The sequence below is a fragment of the Rhinoderma darwinii genome, chromosome 1 (assembly GCF_050947455.1).
Source record: "Rhinoderma darwinii isolate aRhiDar2 chromosome 1, aRhiDar2.hap1, whole genome shotgun sequence".
Classification (NCBI taxonomy): Eukaryota; Metazoa; Chordata; class Amphibia; order Anura; family Rhinodermatidae; genus Rhinoderma; species Rhinoderma darwinii.
In genome coordinates this window covers 245,113,051-245,128,759 of record NC_134687.1, presented here as the reverse complement: position 1 = coordinate 245,128,759, position 15,709 = coordinate 245,113,051, and the positions used below count along the sequence as shown (strand labels likewise).

Genomic DNA, 15,709 nt, shown 5'->3' with positions numbered 1-15,709 from the left:
AAGGGATTTGATTACCTTCTCCTGGTACTCCAGGTATGTCCCCTTCTGACTAGGGCTCCTGTATATTATAAAGGAGTTGTACAATGCCATTTGGATAAAGTACACCGCCAATTTTTTTGTACCAAATTCTTGATTTCCGCATGGCATTGAACGGCTTGAGCATCTGATCAGAAAGGTCCACTCCCCCCATGTATTTGTTATAGGCCTGGATGCAGACAGGCCGTGACGTGGTGGTGGGTGTTGCACCACGCACAGGGACAAAGGAGCATGTGGCGTCATGAATGGATGTCAGCATTAGGACATCCTTCTTGTCCCTGAATTTAAATAAAAGGACCCCTTTACTATGGAGCGCCCTGCTCTCCCCACGCTGCAGGGGTTGACTGAGAACGGTTTTTGAGAGCTGTCTCTGTTTTTTGCGGACCGTCCCACACACCACTGTTTTTTGCTCCGCCAGGCATTTGAACAGGGGTACACTTGTGTACCAGTTGTCTATATACAAGTGGTACCCCTGATTAAACAGTGGGTGCAGGAGGTCCCAGACAATCTTCCCAGTTGTGGTCAGGACAAGTGGACAGTTTAGGGTCTCAATCTGACTGTCCCTTCCCTCATATATTCTAAAAGTATATGTGTAGCCCGACTCCGACTCACACAACTTATAGATCTTGAGGCCATACCTGGCACGTTTGTTGGGCAAATACTGCCTGAACTTCACCCTTCCCTTGAAATGCACCAGGGACTCGTCAATGGCAATTTCTCTTCCTGGGGTATAGGACGATGCAAATGTTTGGGCCAAATGGGAAATAAGGGGTCTAATTTTATAGAGTCGATTGAAATTTGGGTCATTCTGGGGGGGGGGGGCACTGGGAATTATCATTGAAATGTAAGAATTTTTGGATTGCCTCAAAACGAGCCCTGGGCATTGTGGTGTGGTATAAGGGGCAGTGGTACAAAATATCCGTGGACCAATAGGCCCTCACCGATGGCTTCTTCGTTAGGCCCATATTTAGGACCAATCCCCAGTACTGCAGCATTTCTGCTTTGTCGGTGGGATGCCACCTGTATGGCCTGGCATAAAAACTTTCGGGGTTGACAGCAATAAATTGTTGAGCGCAAGGGTTTGTTTGCTCAACAATTTTGTCCACAAGGCTGTCTGAAAAAAAGAGCTTGAAAAATTCAATTTCGGACAGCCCTGCTGTCTGATCTTGGACCCCTGCAGCAGCAGTAAAGTCCGGTACTTGGGGGGTGTAGGAGGTTGGGGGCAACCAATTGGGTTCAGGTGCAGGTGTAACCTGAACACTAACCCTCCTGCGACTGCGAGGAGGTTCTTCGGTGTCGCTTGAGGAGGACAGAACAAAAGCGGACCCAGCATCACTCGCAGTATCGGTGTCCGATGCGAGCATCTCATACGCCTCCTCTGCAGTAAAGGTTTTGCGGGCCATTTTTATTATTTTTACAAACTGTATTTGTGGACTTGTATACTAAAGTGCTGTATACAACAAATGTATAATATAACTTTTTTTTCTTTTTTTATTTTTTTTACATAAAACACTAAATACTAACACTAATGTACACTAATATATTTTTTTATTTTATGACACTAAAACTCTCACTAACACTGACTAACTGACGCTGACTGACTGGCTAAATTTACGCTGACTAACACTGACTAAAGTACACTGACAAAAAGACGACGTCTAACTGACGCTGACTGACAATCACACACTGACTGATGCTAACTGACGCTGATTGACTGATGCGCTGATCTAACACTAACGTACGCTAATTTTTTTTATTTTCTGACACTAAAACTGACTAACGGTGACTAAACTACACTGACAAAAAGACGATGACTAACTGACGCTGACTGATTGACAAACAGACGGTCTGACACTAACAGATGGTCCGACGCTGACTAACAGACGGTCTTACACTGACTAAATTGACGCTGACTAACACTAACTAACGCTCACTAACACTCACTATACTTTTTTTTAGAGTTTTATGATTTTTTTTTTATTAAAAAAAAACAGAAAAAAGCTCCCTTATAGACTGGGAGAGGAAGGGAGGGGGTGATCACAGTTAAAGGCTGTGATGAAGGGGTTAACGGGTGTTTTTTTTAACTTTGTGGTCACTACTTATTTTCTCGACGTCCACAGGCTCCGATCTCCTTAACTTCCTGACTCCAACAGGAAATCGGAGCCTGTGACGTCGTTCTTCTAAGGTACTAAGCTGTGATTGGACAGTCTGAACAGACTAACCAATCAGAGCGATCTCCAGCAAGGGACCTTACTGCACGTCAAGGTGCGCGAACAAACTGCACACATTGACGTGCATTAACGTCAAGGTGCGGGAAGGGGTTAAAGTTAATATATCCATGTCATCATTGTCTGAAACAATTATATGTTTTTGTTCCTGAGCTGCATGTTTAGTCTTTCTTGCTATGCAGAATATTAACAAATATTTACCCGAGTTGTTGTGAGAAAAGGAGTCTACTATCTTTTAGGCCGAATTCACATGAGCGTGTTCGGTCCGTAAAATACGGACCGTATGTTGGCAGTATTTCCTGGACCGAACACAAATTAGGGAGCCGGCTCCTAGCGTCATAATTATCTATCACTCCAGGAGTCCCTGCCTCGCTGCGGAAAAACTGTCCAGTACTGTAATCATGTTTTCAGTACAGGACAGTTTTCCCGCAGCGAGGCAGGGACTCTGAGCGTCATAGATAACTAACGCTAGGAGCCCGGGTCCCTGAAGTGTGTTCGGTCTGGGAAATACCCCCGACATATGGTCTGTATATCACAGACCGAACACCCTTGTGCGAATCAGGCCTAGAGAACAGGTTTGTTTACTGTAAGGGAGGGGGCAGTTTGACTTTTAGGGCCCATTCACACAAATGTGAATCTTGTCCATGTGAAATCCCTTACAGCACACGGACCCATTCATTTTAATGGGGCTTTAAATACAGGCAGGAGTTTTCACACAGCGAGAGTCCGTTGGGTGAAACTCACTGCATGTCCTATATTGATGCGCTTTCACGCACCTACGCGCTTATTGAAGTCAATGGGTGTGTGAAAACCACACACAGCATCCGTGTGCCGTGCGTGATTTGTGCATCAATACCATTTAAAAAAAAAAAAGATGTGCTTTGTGAGTGCATGAAAAACACAAATAAGTAAAAAAAAAACAAAAAAGTCTTCTAAGCCTATGATTGGTTCAGGACAAACATATTTTCATTGTATGCTATTGGCTGAATCAGAACCAAACGTCACATTGTAAATGATGGGCTGGAATGAAGCTACTATTTTTTCTAAATAGATTATTGTAATTGATTTTGTCAATAAAGTTAGAGAAGTATATTTGAATATAGAAGCAGTGTGTCTTACTTCTCTCCGATATATCGACATAAACTATGATTTGGATCTGGATAACTTTCCTGGGCAAGTGTCAGGTGATACACTTATCTAAAATAACAGTCTAATATATTTCGGCCATGATTGCGTCAACACAAGTCATCATCGCCCGTAGTGGGCCATTTGTATCTATATTGGGCCACTCAGAGGGCATCGTACAGACCAGGTGGTCTACAGCTCGAATTTAACCAGTCAGATGTCTCATGTAGAGGCATCAGAAGCCTCAAATGGTTACAGGTACTACCTGAGGTGGTAGCTATTAGCAAATGGGGTTATGACCTAGCCATAATCGTGAGCTCATTTCCCTGATGCAGGTGGAATTGTCATGTGTTTCTGCATTTTTTTGAAGAACTTATCTTTGTCTGGTCAGAGGTGGTTCCTAGATTGGTTTGGAAAGGGGCGAGAAATCAGGGAGCTTTTCAAAAGGCGAGAAGTCTCCTTAATGTAAGTTTCCCGACATGTCCGATCTTTAGGAGGTGTAGTAATACACCATTATCAACTTGATGGAGATAATCGTAGTTTAATGCTGCAGGACGGTGCCCACCTAAATGACATGAGACAGGATATCCTATTGTCAGGTTATTCCATTGGAAGGAGTCACGGAAAAAAAAATTTTGATATGTTTTTGCTTTTAGTATGTTATTAAAATAAATTTTATTTATTTGTGTTTTTGTGTTTTACTTTTTTCTTTCTTTTACTTCTCTATGGGGGCTGCCATTTTTTTTTTTCATCTCCGTATGTGTCGATTAACCCCTTCAGGACCAAGCTATTTTTGGCCTTCAGGACCAGAACCATTTTTTCAAATCTGACATGTGTCACTTTATGTGGTAATAACTTCGGAATGCTTTTACCTATCCAATCGATTATGAGATTGTTTTCTCGTGACATATTGTACTTTAGGTTAGTGAAAAAATTTGGTCGATAAATTTATTACTTATTTGTGAAAAACACCAAAATTTACAGAAAATTTGAAGAAATTATGATTTTTCTAATTTTAAATGTATCTGCTTGTAAAACAGATAGTAATTCCACACAAAATAGTTACTAATTAACATTTCCCATATCTCTACTTTATGTTTGCATCGTTTTTTGAACATCTTTTTATTTTTCTAGGTCGTTACAAGGTTTAGAACTTTAGCAGCAATTTCTCATATTTTTAAGAACATTTCAAAAGGCTATTTTTTTCAGGGACGAGTTCAGTTCTGAAGTGGCTTTTAGGGCCTTATATATTAGAAACCCCCATAAAACACCACATTTTGAAAACTACACCCCTCAAAGTATTCAAAACAGCATTCAGAAAGTGTTTCAACCCTTTAGGCGTTTCACAGGAATTGAAGGAATGTAGAGGTGACATTTTCAAGTTTCATTTTTTTTTACAAAATTCATTTGTAATACATTTTTTTCTGTAACACAGAAGGTTTTACCCGAGAAATGCAACTCAATACTTATTAATAATGGACTGAAACACAGGCCTCAGAAGCAAAGGAGCACCTAGTGGATTTTGGGGCCTCTTTATTTTAGAATATATTTTAGGCACCATGTCAGGTTTGAAGAGGTCTTGTGGTGCCAAAACAGTGGAAACCCCCCAAAAGTGACCCCATTTTTGAAACTACACCCCTCAGGGAATTTATCTAGGGGTATAGTTAGCATTTTGACCACACAGGTTTTCTGCTAAATTTATTCGAATTAGTCTGTGAAAATGAAAATCTACTTTTATTGTGGAAAAACTTAGAATTTTTGCATTTTTGCAAGGAATAAAGGAGAAAAAGCACCCCAACATTTTTAAAGCAATTTCTCCCGATTACGGAAATACCCCACATGTGGTAATAAACTGCTGTTTGGACCCACGGCAGTGCTCAGAAGGGAAGGAGCGCCATTTGGATTTTGGAGCGCTGATTTTACTGGAATATTTTTCGGTGCCGTGTCGCGTTTGCAACGCCCTGGAGGGACCTAAACAGGGGAAACCCAAAAGTGACTCAATTTTGGAAACTATGCCCCTCAAGGAATTTTTCTAGTGGTATATTTGGCATTTTTACCCCACAGGTTTTTTGCTGAATTTATTAGAATTAGGCCCCATGCACACGACCGTAAAAACTCCCGTAATTAGAACCCGTAATTACGGGCCCATAGACTTCTATTGGCCACGGTTACCTCCCCGTATGCTTACGGGAAGGTGCCGGTGCCGTTTAAAAAGATAGAACATGTCCTATTTCAGGCCGTAATTACGGCACGGGCAGACCATAGAAGTCTATGGGGCTCCCGTAATTACGGGTGACTACATGTGTGCACCCATAATTACGGGAGTGTTGCTAGGCGATGTCAGTAAATAGTCACTGTCCAGGGTGCTGAAAGAGTTAAACGATCAGCAGTAACTGTTTCAGCACCCTGAACATTGGCTACCGATCACAATATAGATAAATTACGGGTGGAATACGGGTGACACCGGACCCGTATTTACGGGCACGGGTCCGTAAATACTGGTGCAATACGGGTCGAATACGTGTGACCAAGGACCCGTATTTACGGGTGGACAAAAATACGGTCGTGTGCATGAGGCCTTAGTCTGTGAAGATGAAAATAGACTTTTTTTTCTGAAAAAACATAGAATTTTCAAATTTTTATAAGGAATAAAGGAGAAAAATCCCTCAACATTTGTAAAGCAATTTCTCCTGATTACGGCAATACACCATATGTGGTAATAAACTGCTGTTTGGACCCACGGCAGGGCTCAGAAGGGACGGAGCACCATTTGGATTTTGCAGCTCAGACTTTGCTGAATTGGTTTCTGGGGGCCATGTCACATTTGCAGAGCCCTTGACGTACCAGTATAGTACAAATTCCCCAGGTGTGATCCCATTTTGGAGACTATACCCCTCAAAGAATTTAATTAGAGGTTTAGTGAGCATTTTGATCCCTCAGGTGTTTTATAGATTTTATTAGAATTGGGCCGTGAAAATGAGAAAATATTTTTTTCCAATAACCTATAGATTTAGCTCATAATTTTTCATTTACACAAGGAATACAGGAGAAAAGGCACCCCAAAATGTGTGACAAAATTTCTTCTGAATAGGGAAGTACCCCATATGTGGTTGTAAACTGCTATTTGGACACACAGCAAGGATCTAAAGTGAAAAAGCGCAATTTCGTTTTTGGAGTGGAGATTTGACAAAATTAGTTTTTGGCGCCATGTTGCATTGCGCTGAGGTACCATACAGTGAAAACCCCCGAGAAGTGACCCCATTTGGGAAACTACACCCCTCAAGGAATTAATCTAGAAGTGTAGTGAGCATTTTGACCCCAAAGGTTTTGTAGAAATTAGTGCACAGTGGATGTTGCAGATTTAAAATTGCCATTTTCCACAGATATGCTATTTCAGTGCCCAATGTGTTGTGCCAAACTTGTACCACCGTAGACACACACCCCATAAATTATTGTTAAGTGGTTCTCCAGAGTACAGTCATATGTGGTCATAAACTGCTGTTTGGGCACACTGCCAGGCCCAGAAGGACCGCCATTTGGAGCGCAGATTTTGCTTGGTAGTAGTTTTGTTTAGTGTTTTACTGGTGTTTCAGCTTATAATGTGGGGGCATATGTACATCAGGGTATATGTAAGCTGCGCGAAGTACATCAGTTTATATGTAAGCTGTGTGGAGTACATCAGGGCATATGTAAGCTGTGCAGAGTACATCAGGGTATATATAAGCTGCGCGGAGTACATCAGGGTATATGTAAGCTGTGCGGAGAACATCAGGGTATATGTAAGCTGCGTGGAGTACATCAGGGTATATGTAAGCTATGTGGAGTACATCAGGGTATATGTAAGCTGTGCGGAGTACATCAGGGTATATGTAAGCTATGTGGAGTACATCAGGGTATATGTAAGCTATGTGGAGTACATCAGGGTATACGTAAGCTGGGCGGAGTGCAACAGGTCATAATAGGATGATGTAATATTGGGGTAAATGAATAATAAAATTAATTATCCATGGATAGTGACGTATGCTTTCAACCAATCCTTTATGCACAGGCTGTATTTTTGGGTGCAGGAGTCACACCTCCAAAGGGTGTCTGTGGTATTGTACAAAATATCCGCACTCCAGCATTGTCTAATCTTTGACTTCACTAGCCCACATGTAGCACAGACTCCAAAATGTCATAGTTTTCGCTACATTTACAGGGTCTACCAGTGGGGGCTAGCAAATGATGATGTGGGGTTTTAGGTGAAGAACTGCTGCACATATAAATTAGTCTGGCCTGTCGTTTTGCATTATTGCGTTCCAAGAGTCATAACTTTTTATTTTTCCGTTGACGAGCTGTGTAAGTGCTTGATTTTCATGGGATGAGCTGTAGTTTTTATTAGTATAATTTTGGGGTAAATGTGATAATGTGATCAGTTTTTATTCAATTTTTTGGGAGGTGAGGAGACCAAAAAACAGAAATTCTCTCGCTGTTTTTTTTAAATCAATTTTTAACGGCGTTCTCTGTGCAGCATAAACAACATGTATACTTTATTCTGCGGTTTGATACAATTATGGCAATACAAAATTTATATTGTTTTTTTTATATGTTTTACTACTTTTACACAATAAATAAATAAATAAAATGTTTTAGTGTCACCATATCCTGAGAGCCATAACTTTTGTATTTTTATGTCGACGGAGCTGTGTTAGGGCTTGTTTTTTGCATGACACACTGTAGTTTTTTTTTTGTACCATGTTTGGGTACATGCGACTTTTTGATCACTTTTTATTCCATTTTATTGGAAACAACGTGACCAAAAAAGGAAATTCTGCCATTGTTTTTTATTGTATTTTTTTTTACGGTGTTCACCGTGCGGGATAAATAATATGATATTTTTATAGGTCACGCCGATATGAACGCGGCGATACCTATTAGGTCTGGTTTTTGTCTTTTTTTCCATTTTTTTCTAATTATAAAGGGCTCGATCAGGGAAACAAGGCGATTATTGTTTTTATTACGTAAAACGTTTATTTATTTATCTAAAACTTTTTTTAACCTTTTTTTTTACACATACTAGGGGACTGGAAGATCTGATCTTCTGATCCCCTGTACAATACACTGCACTACTTGTGTATGTACTTGTGTAGTGCAGTGTATTATATCTGTCATTTTACAACTAACAGTTGAGCCTATTACATCCTGCCTCGGGCAGGACCTAATAGGCTCCCGTACCTGGCAACCAGGAAGCCATTGCTAGGCTTCCTAGTTGCCATTGCAACCATCAGAACCCCGCGATTTTTAGCGGGGGGCCAACGGGGTACAGAGGGAGCCCCCTCCCTCTGTGTCAATCACTTAAATGCTGCTGTCGCTATTGACAGCAGCATTTGAGGGGTTAAATGGTGGCGATCGGAGAGAACTATATAACAGCCGACACCCGCTGAGGATGAAGCGCGCACAGCTCTTGTGCCTGCCTCATCCTCAGGGCGTTACTGTATGCCCATTTGTGGGAACGAGCCTCTAAAAAGGACGTACAGTAACGCCCATTTGTGGGAAGGGGTTAACGACACATACAGAGATGGAATACGGCACATACATCCCCATAGTTAATGCGAACGGGAGCCGTTCCATTCACTATAGCGTACGCCGTCTGTGTGGGAACGGCGCATGCGCCGCTCCCACACAGTCCAAAAGGAAGGTCTTCGGCCGAGCGACATCCGGCACCATTTTCATATGGACCGGAAGCCGCGGCCGGACAGTAAGATGACTACTTCCGGTCGGGGCTTCCGTCCATATGTTCAAATGCAAGGACTAGGAGCGGAGAGAGCGGAGGCAGCGGCGGCGGCAGGAGCAGGTAAGTTATGTTTGTGTATGTTCGTGTTATACTGTGTGATTACCACTGTATCTAATCCTCCTACACTGTGCATTCGCTCAAAAAATGGCGGCACACAGTGTAGGAGGTTTGAACATTCAACCCCCTCCTTTCTCCTGGCACTAGCCAGGATAAAGGAGGGGGGATTGTTTGAGTACACTAAAGCGAGTGTGTCTTATCCAGTTTTGCAGCATAAAGCAATTAGGTTGCTTTGCCACATGCCAATGCTGCAATTTTGGGAATTGCAGCACATGGAAATGTTATAAATTAGAATCTAATTTATAATATTTCCTGACTTGTGAAAATTTTTTAAAAAATTAGAACAATGTGTAATCATTTATATACTAACAGTTTAACAAAAAAAAAATATATATATATTTTTCTAGCGACACATTCCCTTTAAGGTGGGGGTGGGAGTTCGGTGTAGGTCTACACTGCACTTCTATGGTGCCTGGAAGGACCTTGATCAGAGCAGTAGATTCACCAAGGTAAACATCTAGCACATGCCTGCCGCAGGAGCAGTGGCCTTTGCATCCCAGTGCACTCTGCGAGCCTGTTTTTTTAGTATAACATGGAAGGTCCTTTTTCCTGGCAAAATAAAGAAATGCTATGGCCTGCCCACACGCACCTAAAATAAAACATTGCGTCACTTGTCATATCAATTACACAAAGTGGCCTAAGGGTAAAGATTATTCAGGTATCAGCAGTCATATTATATTTTTTCTCTCGCTTTCTTTTTGTTGTGTCTGTTTCTTTGCTGTTTTCTTGGTGCCAACAAACTGCGAAAATATTACCTTGTATGGTCACTGGTTGTATTCTAAGCAAGCTATTTTTGTGTAGATATGCTACTTTTAAAAAAATTCATCCAAAAGAACAATTGGTTCTTACCGATGGAAATCTGCTTCATGAGTAGGAATACTTATCGTTTATGCTCCAGAACTTTTCTCAGTTATTGTCTACTTTATATCATACAAAAAAAAAAATATGAGCAAAAACTAATTTTCCCACAAGCAAATCAATTTCCATTAGAAAATTCATTCATACCGTGGAAGAAATGAGGAATAGTCTGAAATGTGTTGGATTTCTAGTATGGCTTTTAAAATTTTTTGGGGGATTGCTGGTCGTTCCTTAATTCTTGGAAAAAAAATTACCTATAGCAACAGAGTAATAAAGGTGGCTCATTTGCATTAGTATAGCTCTGAATTTGCAGTATGTACAAGTCTATATATCACTCGTCTCCCTTTGAGGATAGGGATAACAAAGATTTATTATACAGTCTGTCTAATAGCGAGTTGCAACAAAAAATTTCCTAGTGATAAAATAAAATTTGTATTAGGATTATTTTTAATACAATCTCATATATAAAGGACCCAACATAGAATGTAAGGTTATCTGAATTCTACTACAGTACATATATTTCTGTATGTGTCTCATACATTATTTTGTGCACCATGAACAGTGGCAATAGAAGTACAAAGCTTTAAACAGGAGACCTGAGTTTGCAGTAAAGGCACAAGGATTATTACAGTATCATAGCAGTCCAATAATTGCATAGTTTCCGAGCAGGGTTAGTGTTGCAGCAAATGAATTACTTACACAGTGCATGAAAAGAATAAATTGTATATGAAATTTCTACAGAATGTTTACTAGAATCTTAAGCAGCAGAAACAGATGTAAAACCCACCACTCAGTGTGAATGCAACTAAATGCTAAGGGTTGCCACCAAATACCTGTAGTTTTAGGGTATGTTCACACTCAGTGTTTTAAGGCGTTTTTCGGGGGCTAAATGCCTCGAAAAACGCCTGAAAAAACGGAAGCTGAACGCCTCCAAACATCTGCCCATTGATTTCAATGGCAAAAACGACATTTTGTTCAGACTGCGCATAAAAAAACGCCCCATAAAAAGAAGTGCATGTCACTTCTTGAGTCGTTTTTGGAGAAGTTTTTCATTGCGTCAATAGAAAAACAGCTCCAAAAACAACTCCAAAAAACGTTTGATGCTTTAAAAACAGCTGAAAATCAGAGGCTGTTTACCCTTGAAAACAGCTACGTATTTTACAGGTGTTTTTGCTTTAGCGTGTGAACATACCCTTAGCTGCGGAACCTTGGAAAAGTTGCCTATGAAGCATTATTTCACGTTTAAGGCTAATAAGAAATAGAGGCTATTTTATAAATACCAGATGCTCCTTTCAAGATCATAATTTTCAGCAATTGCCTGTGCTGTATTCCAGGTGGTGAACTTAAAATACCTCCAGCCAAGAGTAATAATCCATCTAAATTAGATCTTCCTCTTGTGAAATCAAGAAACTGATGCTTTCTACAGAGGAGCTGTGACCTCAATGTGGAGTCGGTTAAGAAGTCAGCTATAAAGCAACGCATATTACTAAATCAAAAGTGTAATAAAAAAATCTTCCTAAACTATCAAGTAGTAGTGAGGTTAATAAAAGAAAAAAAAATTTCAGCAGACCACTCAAAACTTTATGTGCACTAGGTTCTTTGCATTAAAAGAAGGATACTGGTAAGGCTGGGTTCACACACCCTATTTACGGACGTAATTCTGGCATTTTAGCCCCGAATTACGTCTGAATTACGTCCGAAAATACGGCTCCAATGTACTGTGACGACGGTCATTTTTTTTACAAGCCGCTGTCAAAAGACGGCACGTAAAAAAGACGCCCGCAGAAGAAGTGCATGTCACTTCTTGAGACGTAATTGGAGCCGTTTTCCATTGACACAATGGAAAAACAGCTCCAATTACATCCGTAATGGACGCAGTGAAAAGCGCCTGCACTTGCCATTACGTCTGAAATTGCGGAGCTGTTTTCTTCTGAAAACAGCTCCGTGATTTCAGCCGTAACGGCCGTGTATGTGTGAACATACCCTAACTCAAACAATTTCTGCCACAGAAGATGAGTACAAGATTTAAAGGGGTTGGCGAGTCCCTAAAAATTGATGGTCTATCCTCAGGATGGGCCATCAATAGCTGATGAGTCCGACTCCCGGGACCGCCGCCGATCAGCTGTTTTGAAGGGGGTGCAATGCTCGTACGAGCGCTGCTTCCTCTTCATTTCTACTTGCTCGCTGTGAATCGTCGACATGGATGTAGCGGCGATTCACAGTTATTGCAGCCTTCTTCTCCCATTGAAGTGAATCCTGAGGATAGGCTGCAATACTGTGAATTGCCGCTAAATGCGTGGTGACTATTCACAGTGAGTAAGTAGAAATGAAGGGGAAGCAGAGCTCATATGGGCACTGCACCCCCTTCAAAACAGCTGATTGGCGGGGGTCCCGGAAGTCAGACCCCGACCCATCAGCTATTGTTGGCATATCCTGAGGATAGGCCATCAATTTTTAGGAACTGGAAAACCCCTTTAATGGCAGTGGCTATTAAATTTGTCATTGGAAATCAAAACTTCTGCAATTAATTTTAGTGTTTATTGACCTGGTACAAAATATATGTAGCTGAAACTTCTCATGGTGACCAGATTAAATTCAGGTTTCAATTTGCCAGGAAAGTTTAGAAAAGAAAATATTTTAAAAGAAGCTGTCTGGTTTAGAAAACTTAGGGATGGGGTGGGAGGGGTTACCCAATTCAGAACCATCATGTAGTAGAAAGAGTGGAAAATGGCTACAAAGAGTTTTCTCTCTCGCTCTCTGGGGTACCTGGTGTTTCCATACATTACACAGACAGCCAGTAAGCGTTGGTACACCCTGTTATCAGCTTATCGTCAGGGAGCCTTCTAACAAAAAGAGATTGTTCAAAATGGACCTCCCCTTTAACTCTGATTGCTTCATGTGGGCAACAAATTCACATTTTCTGTCAGATACTTTTGGTATTTAGGTTCAATATGCCATAAACAACCATGATTATCGTTAGTCTAACTTCTTAATTTAAGCATCCTTAATGGCAAGGACAAACACAGGATTGTTTAAAAGGTTGTTTCTAAGCGCGTTACCCCCCCCCCCTGCATCCCAATTTTACAGACGGTACAAGAATTTGTGATATCCGTGGAATGGATGGTGACGAGAATAATGGTAGTGGTCTAGGACAGGGAAAGGTACTTATAATATAATTTTATTGACTCTAAATAGGTCTAAAATTCTATATAGGTGTCAAAGTTGGTTTTTTTTCTTAATACACTGCATCAAATACCCTGCTTCCCTACATAGAGTTACATGATAACATTCTGGTTGCCTGCAGTCACTACTTGAGGGAGTTCACTGCATAGGGATTTATACAGCTCCCATTGCCCTTTATAATAAATCCATGTGCAGTGTGCTTCCCCTAGTGGTGGCAGAAAGAATTTTATCATTTAACTCCACTTCTCTTTCCAGGTACTAGTAAACCCCCTAAATGCGCCCCTGGATCTTTTGTTGAACAATGTCAGTTACAAACTATAAATATATGGGTTACATTATTGTAGATACATATTCTGTATGTTTATTTTCAAGTATTCTTATGTGGGCAACTTAAGGTATTCGCTAGAGGGTCATAATAAAGTGCCTAAGATGACACGAATAGAAACCTGCCTATGGCAACCTGTGACATTAGAATATTAAGCATCTCTGATATTTTAAAGTTATAGATGGTACTGCTTCGAGTTACTACATTATTTAGCATTTTGCATAATACACCACCACACCTCTTCATTGCCCACAAAAGTGCCAAAGTTAAGTAGCAGCTGAAAATTCTGCACTTCTGTGTAAAATGGTTTTCAAAGGTGAATATAGACATAGGCTTTGAGTTAACATACAGTAAGAGGTTATCTAGACAAGTCCTGAGGCATCAAAGCCTCCTGGAACATAAAAGTCTGTTATCTCACCCAACAATGTTATCTTTGGATATGTTTGTTAAAATACAAATTAAAAAAAAAACAACAACCCTATTTTATAATAATGATTAAAATTAATTTGGTTTTTAGCACCAGCCATATTATACTATGGATATGTTTAGATGCACTTGGGTTTGAATAGCACCGCAAAAAAACTTCCAAGTATTTTCTAAGAATTCCTTTGAAATAGTACAAAAATGTCCATAAGGGCATGAGAAATGCCACATCACTTAGTGATACCTGAACTTTGGTGTGTCTATGAACAAGAATCTGTAGCCTTCTTGTTTTCCTTGGCCTAGAAGATGAGTAAAAATGGTTCGAAGAAAAAAAGAAATATCTAACTGTGGTTAAAATACAAAAAATAGGCAATCGATTTCTTGAATTTAGCTATATATAACCATGGATGATAGCCTTCGATTGCCAATATTACTGTCCCTACGTAGTGAGGTGATAAAAGTCATATGTATGTAGGATTAAATGCTGTAGCATGCCAGTGCCACAAGTGAAATGTGAGAAATATACAACAGCAGCAAGAAATCTGAGTACATTTTAAAAAGAGGAGAAAATTGAGGAATGGCCGTCTTGACATGAGATGAGTCAATGAGGAAAAACTGAAAAAAGATTTGGGACGCTGACAAATACAAAGGAAAAAACAATGTTCAGATGGCAAAAAAACGAACAAAATGAGAAACTTGACTGTTCTTGATTAGTGTCAGTGGCCCTGACAGGTTCTGCAACACATCTGTCTGAAGTATGGTCGGCTACAAAACTTAAACTTGAGCACCAGGGGGCAGTAGGCCACTTTGTTGACATCTTTACATTCTGTAGAGAGCAAAAGGAAAGAAAGTTAGAACAGGCAGAAACTTTCAATGACATTTGAAGAAGAGAAAACATATATAGTAACAAAGAGTAAGAATAAAAACAAAGCGCCCAGATGCAAGCCATTGTTTGTACCAATAAGATATTTATATTTTTTAGTAAATCTGAGAAATTCTTACCATCTGGACTGTCAGACGGTCCAGCCTCACATTTGTTTTCACACTGCTGCATAGCAGGGGGGCGCAGAGACTCTATGCATTCCACTGACGGCTGTCCTATGTGGCTTACACACTGTACAGAACGTCTCTGCTGTCCAAGTCCACAATGTGCTGAACACTGGGGAAAAATTGATTAAATAATCATCACAAACTGTAATTTCAGTCTTGCAAGCATTTTATTTTTGGGATATTATTTTTTGATCCATACCTCAGCCCATTCACCTGTCACCCAGCGAGGTGGGGGACAACGTTGCAGTGTACACCTCATACTGGTTGCAGGCTTATCCTTTGCTTGGCATTGGGAGGGTGACAGTGTGTTCTCATTGTCTCCTGACTTGCAAAGGACAACTCTGTGTCTATACCCAGGGCCGCAGCTTGGAGTGCACTATAGTAAGAAGAATAGGAGAACTGTTCACTGGTTCTACTTTTATTTACTTTCTAGCCCGGCATAGGCTTTCTGTTCAATGTAGTAACTAAAACACATCTATCTTATTCTTTCATGTTATTCATTGACTGAACTCAGGGGCGTAGCTAAAGGCTCATGGGCCCCGATGCAAAAGTTCTTATTGGCCCCCCCCCCCACAAACTCCTCATGGCCGA

The 15,709-nt window shown here is 40.6% G+C and overlaps 1 protein-coding gene across 1 annotated transcript in view; it reads right to left on the bottom strand.

The window, feature by feature from the left end:
• Window positions 1-12,660: 12,660 nt before the first annotated feature.
• ADAMTS10 (ADAM metallopeptidase with thrombospondin type 1 motif 10) overlaps window positions 12,661-15,709 on the bottom strand; it is a 132,753-nt gene continuing 129,704 nt past the window's right edge. The window contains exons 23-25 of the mRNA XM_075850091.1: window positions 15,318-15,494; window positions 15,071-15,227; window positions 12,661-14,894 (exon numbers count right to left, since the gene is read on the bottom strand). Of these exons, the coding sequence (XP_075706206.1) occupies window positions 14,785-14,894; window positions 15,071-15,227; window positions 15,318-15,494 (444 nt within the window). The 3' untranslated portion in view covers window positions 12,661-14,784. The remainder of the gene's footprint in view (window positions 14,895-15,070; window positions 15,228-15,317; window positions 15,495-15,709) is intronic.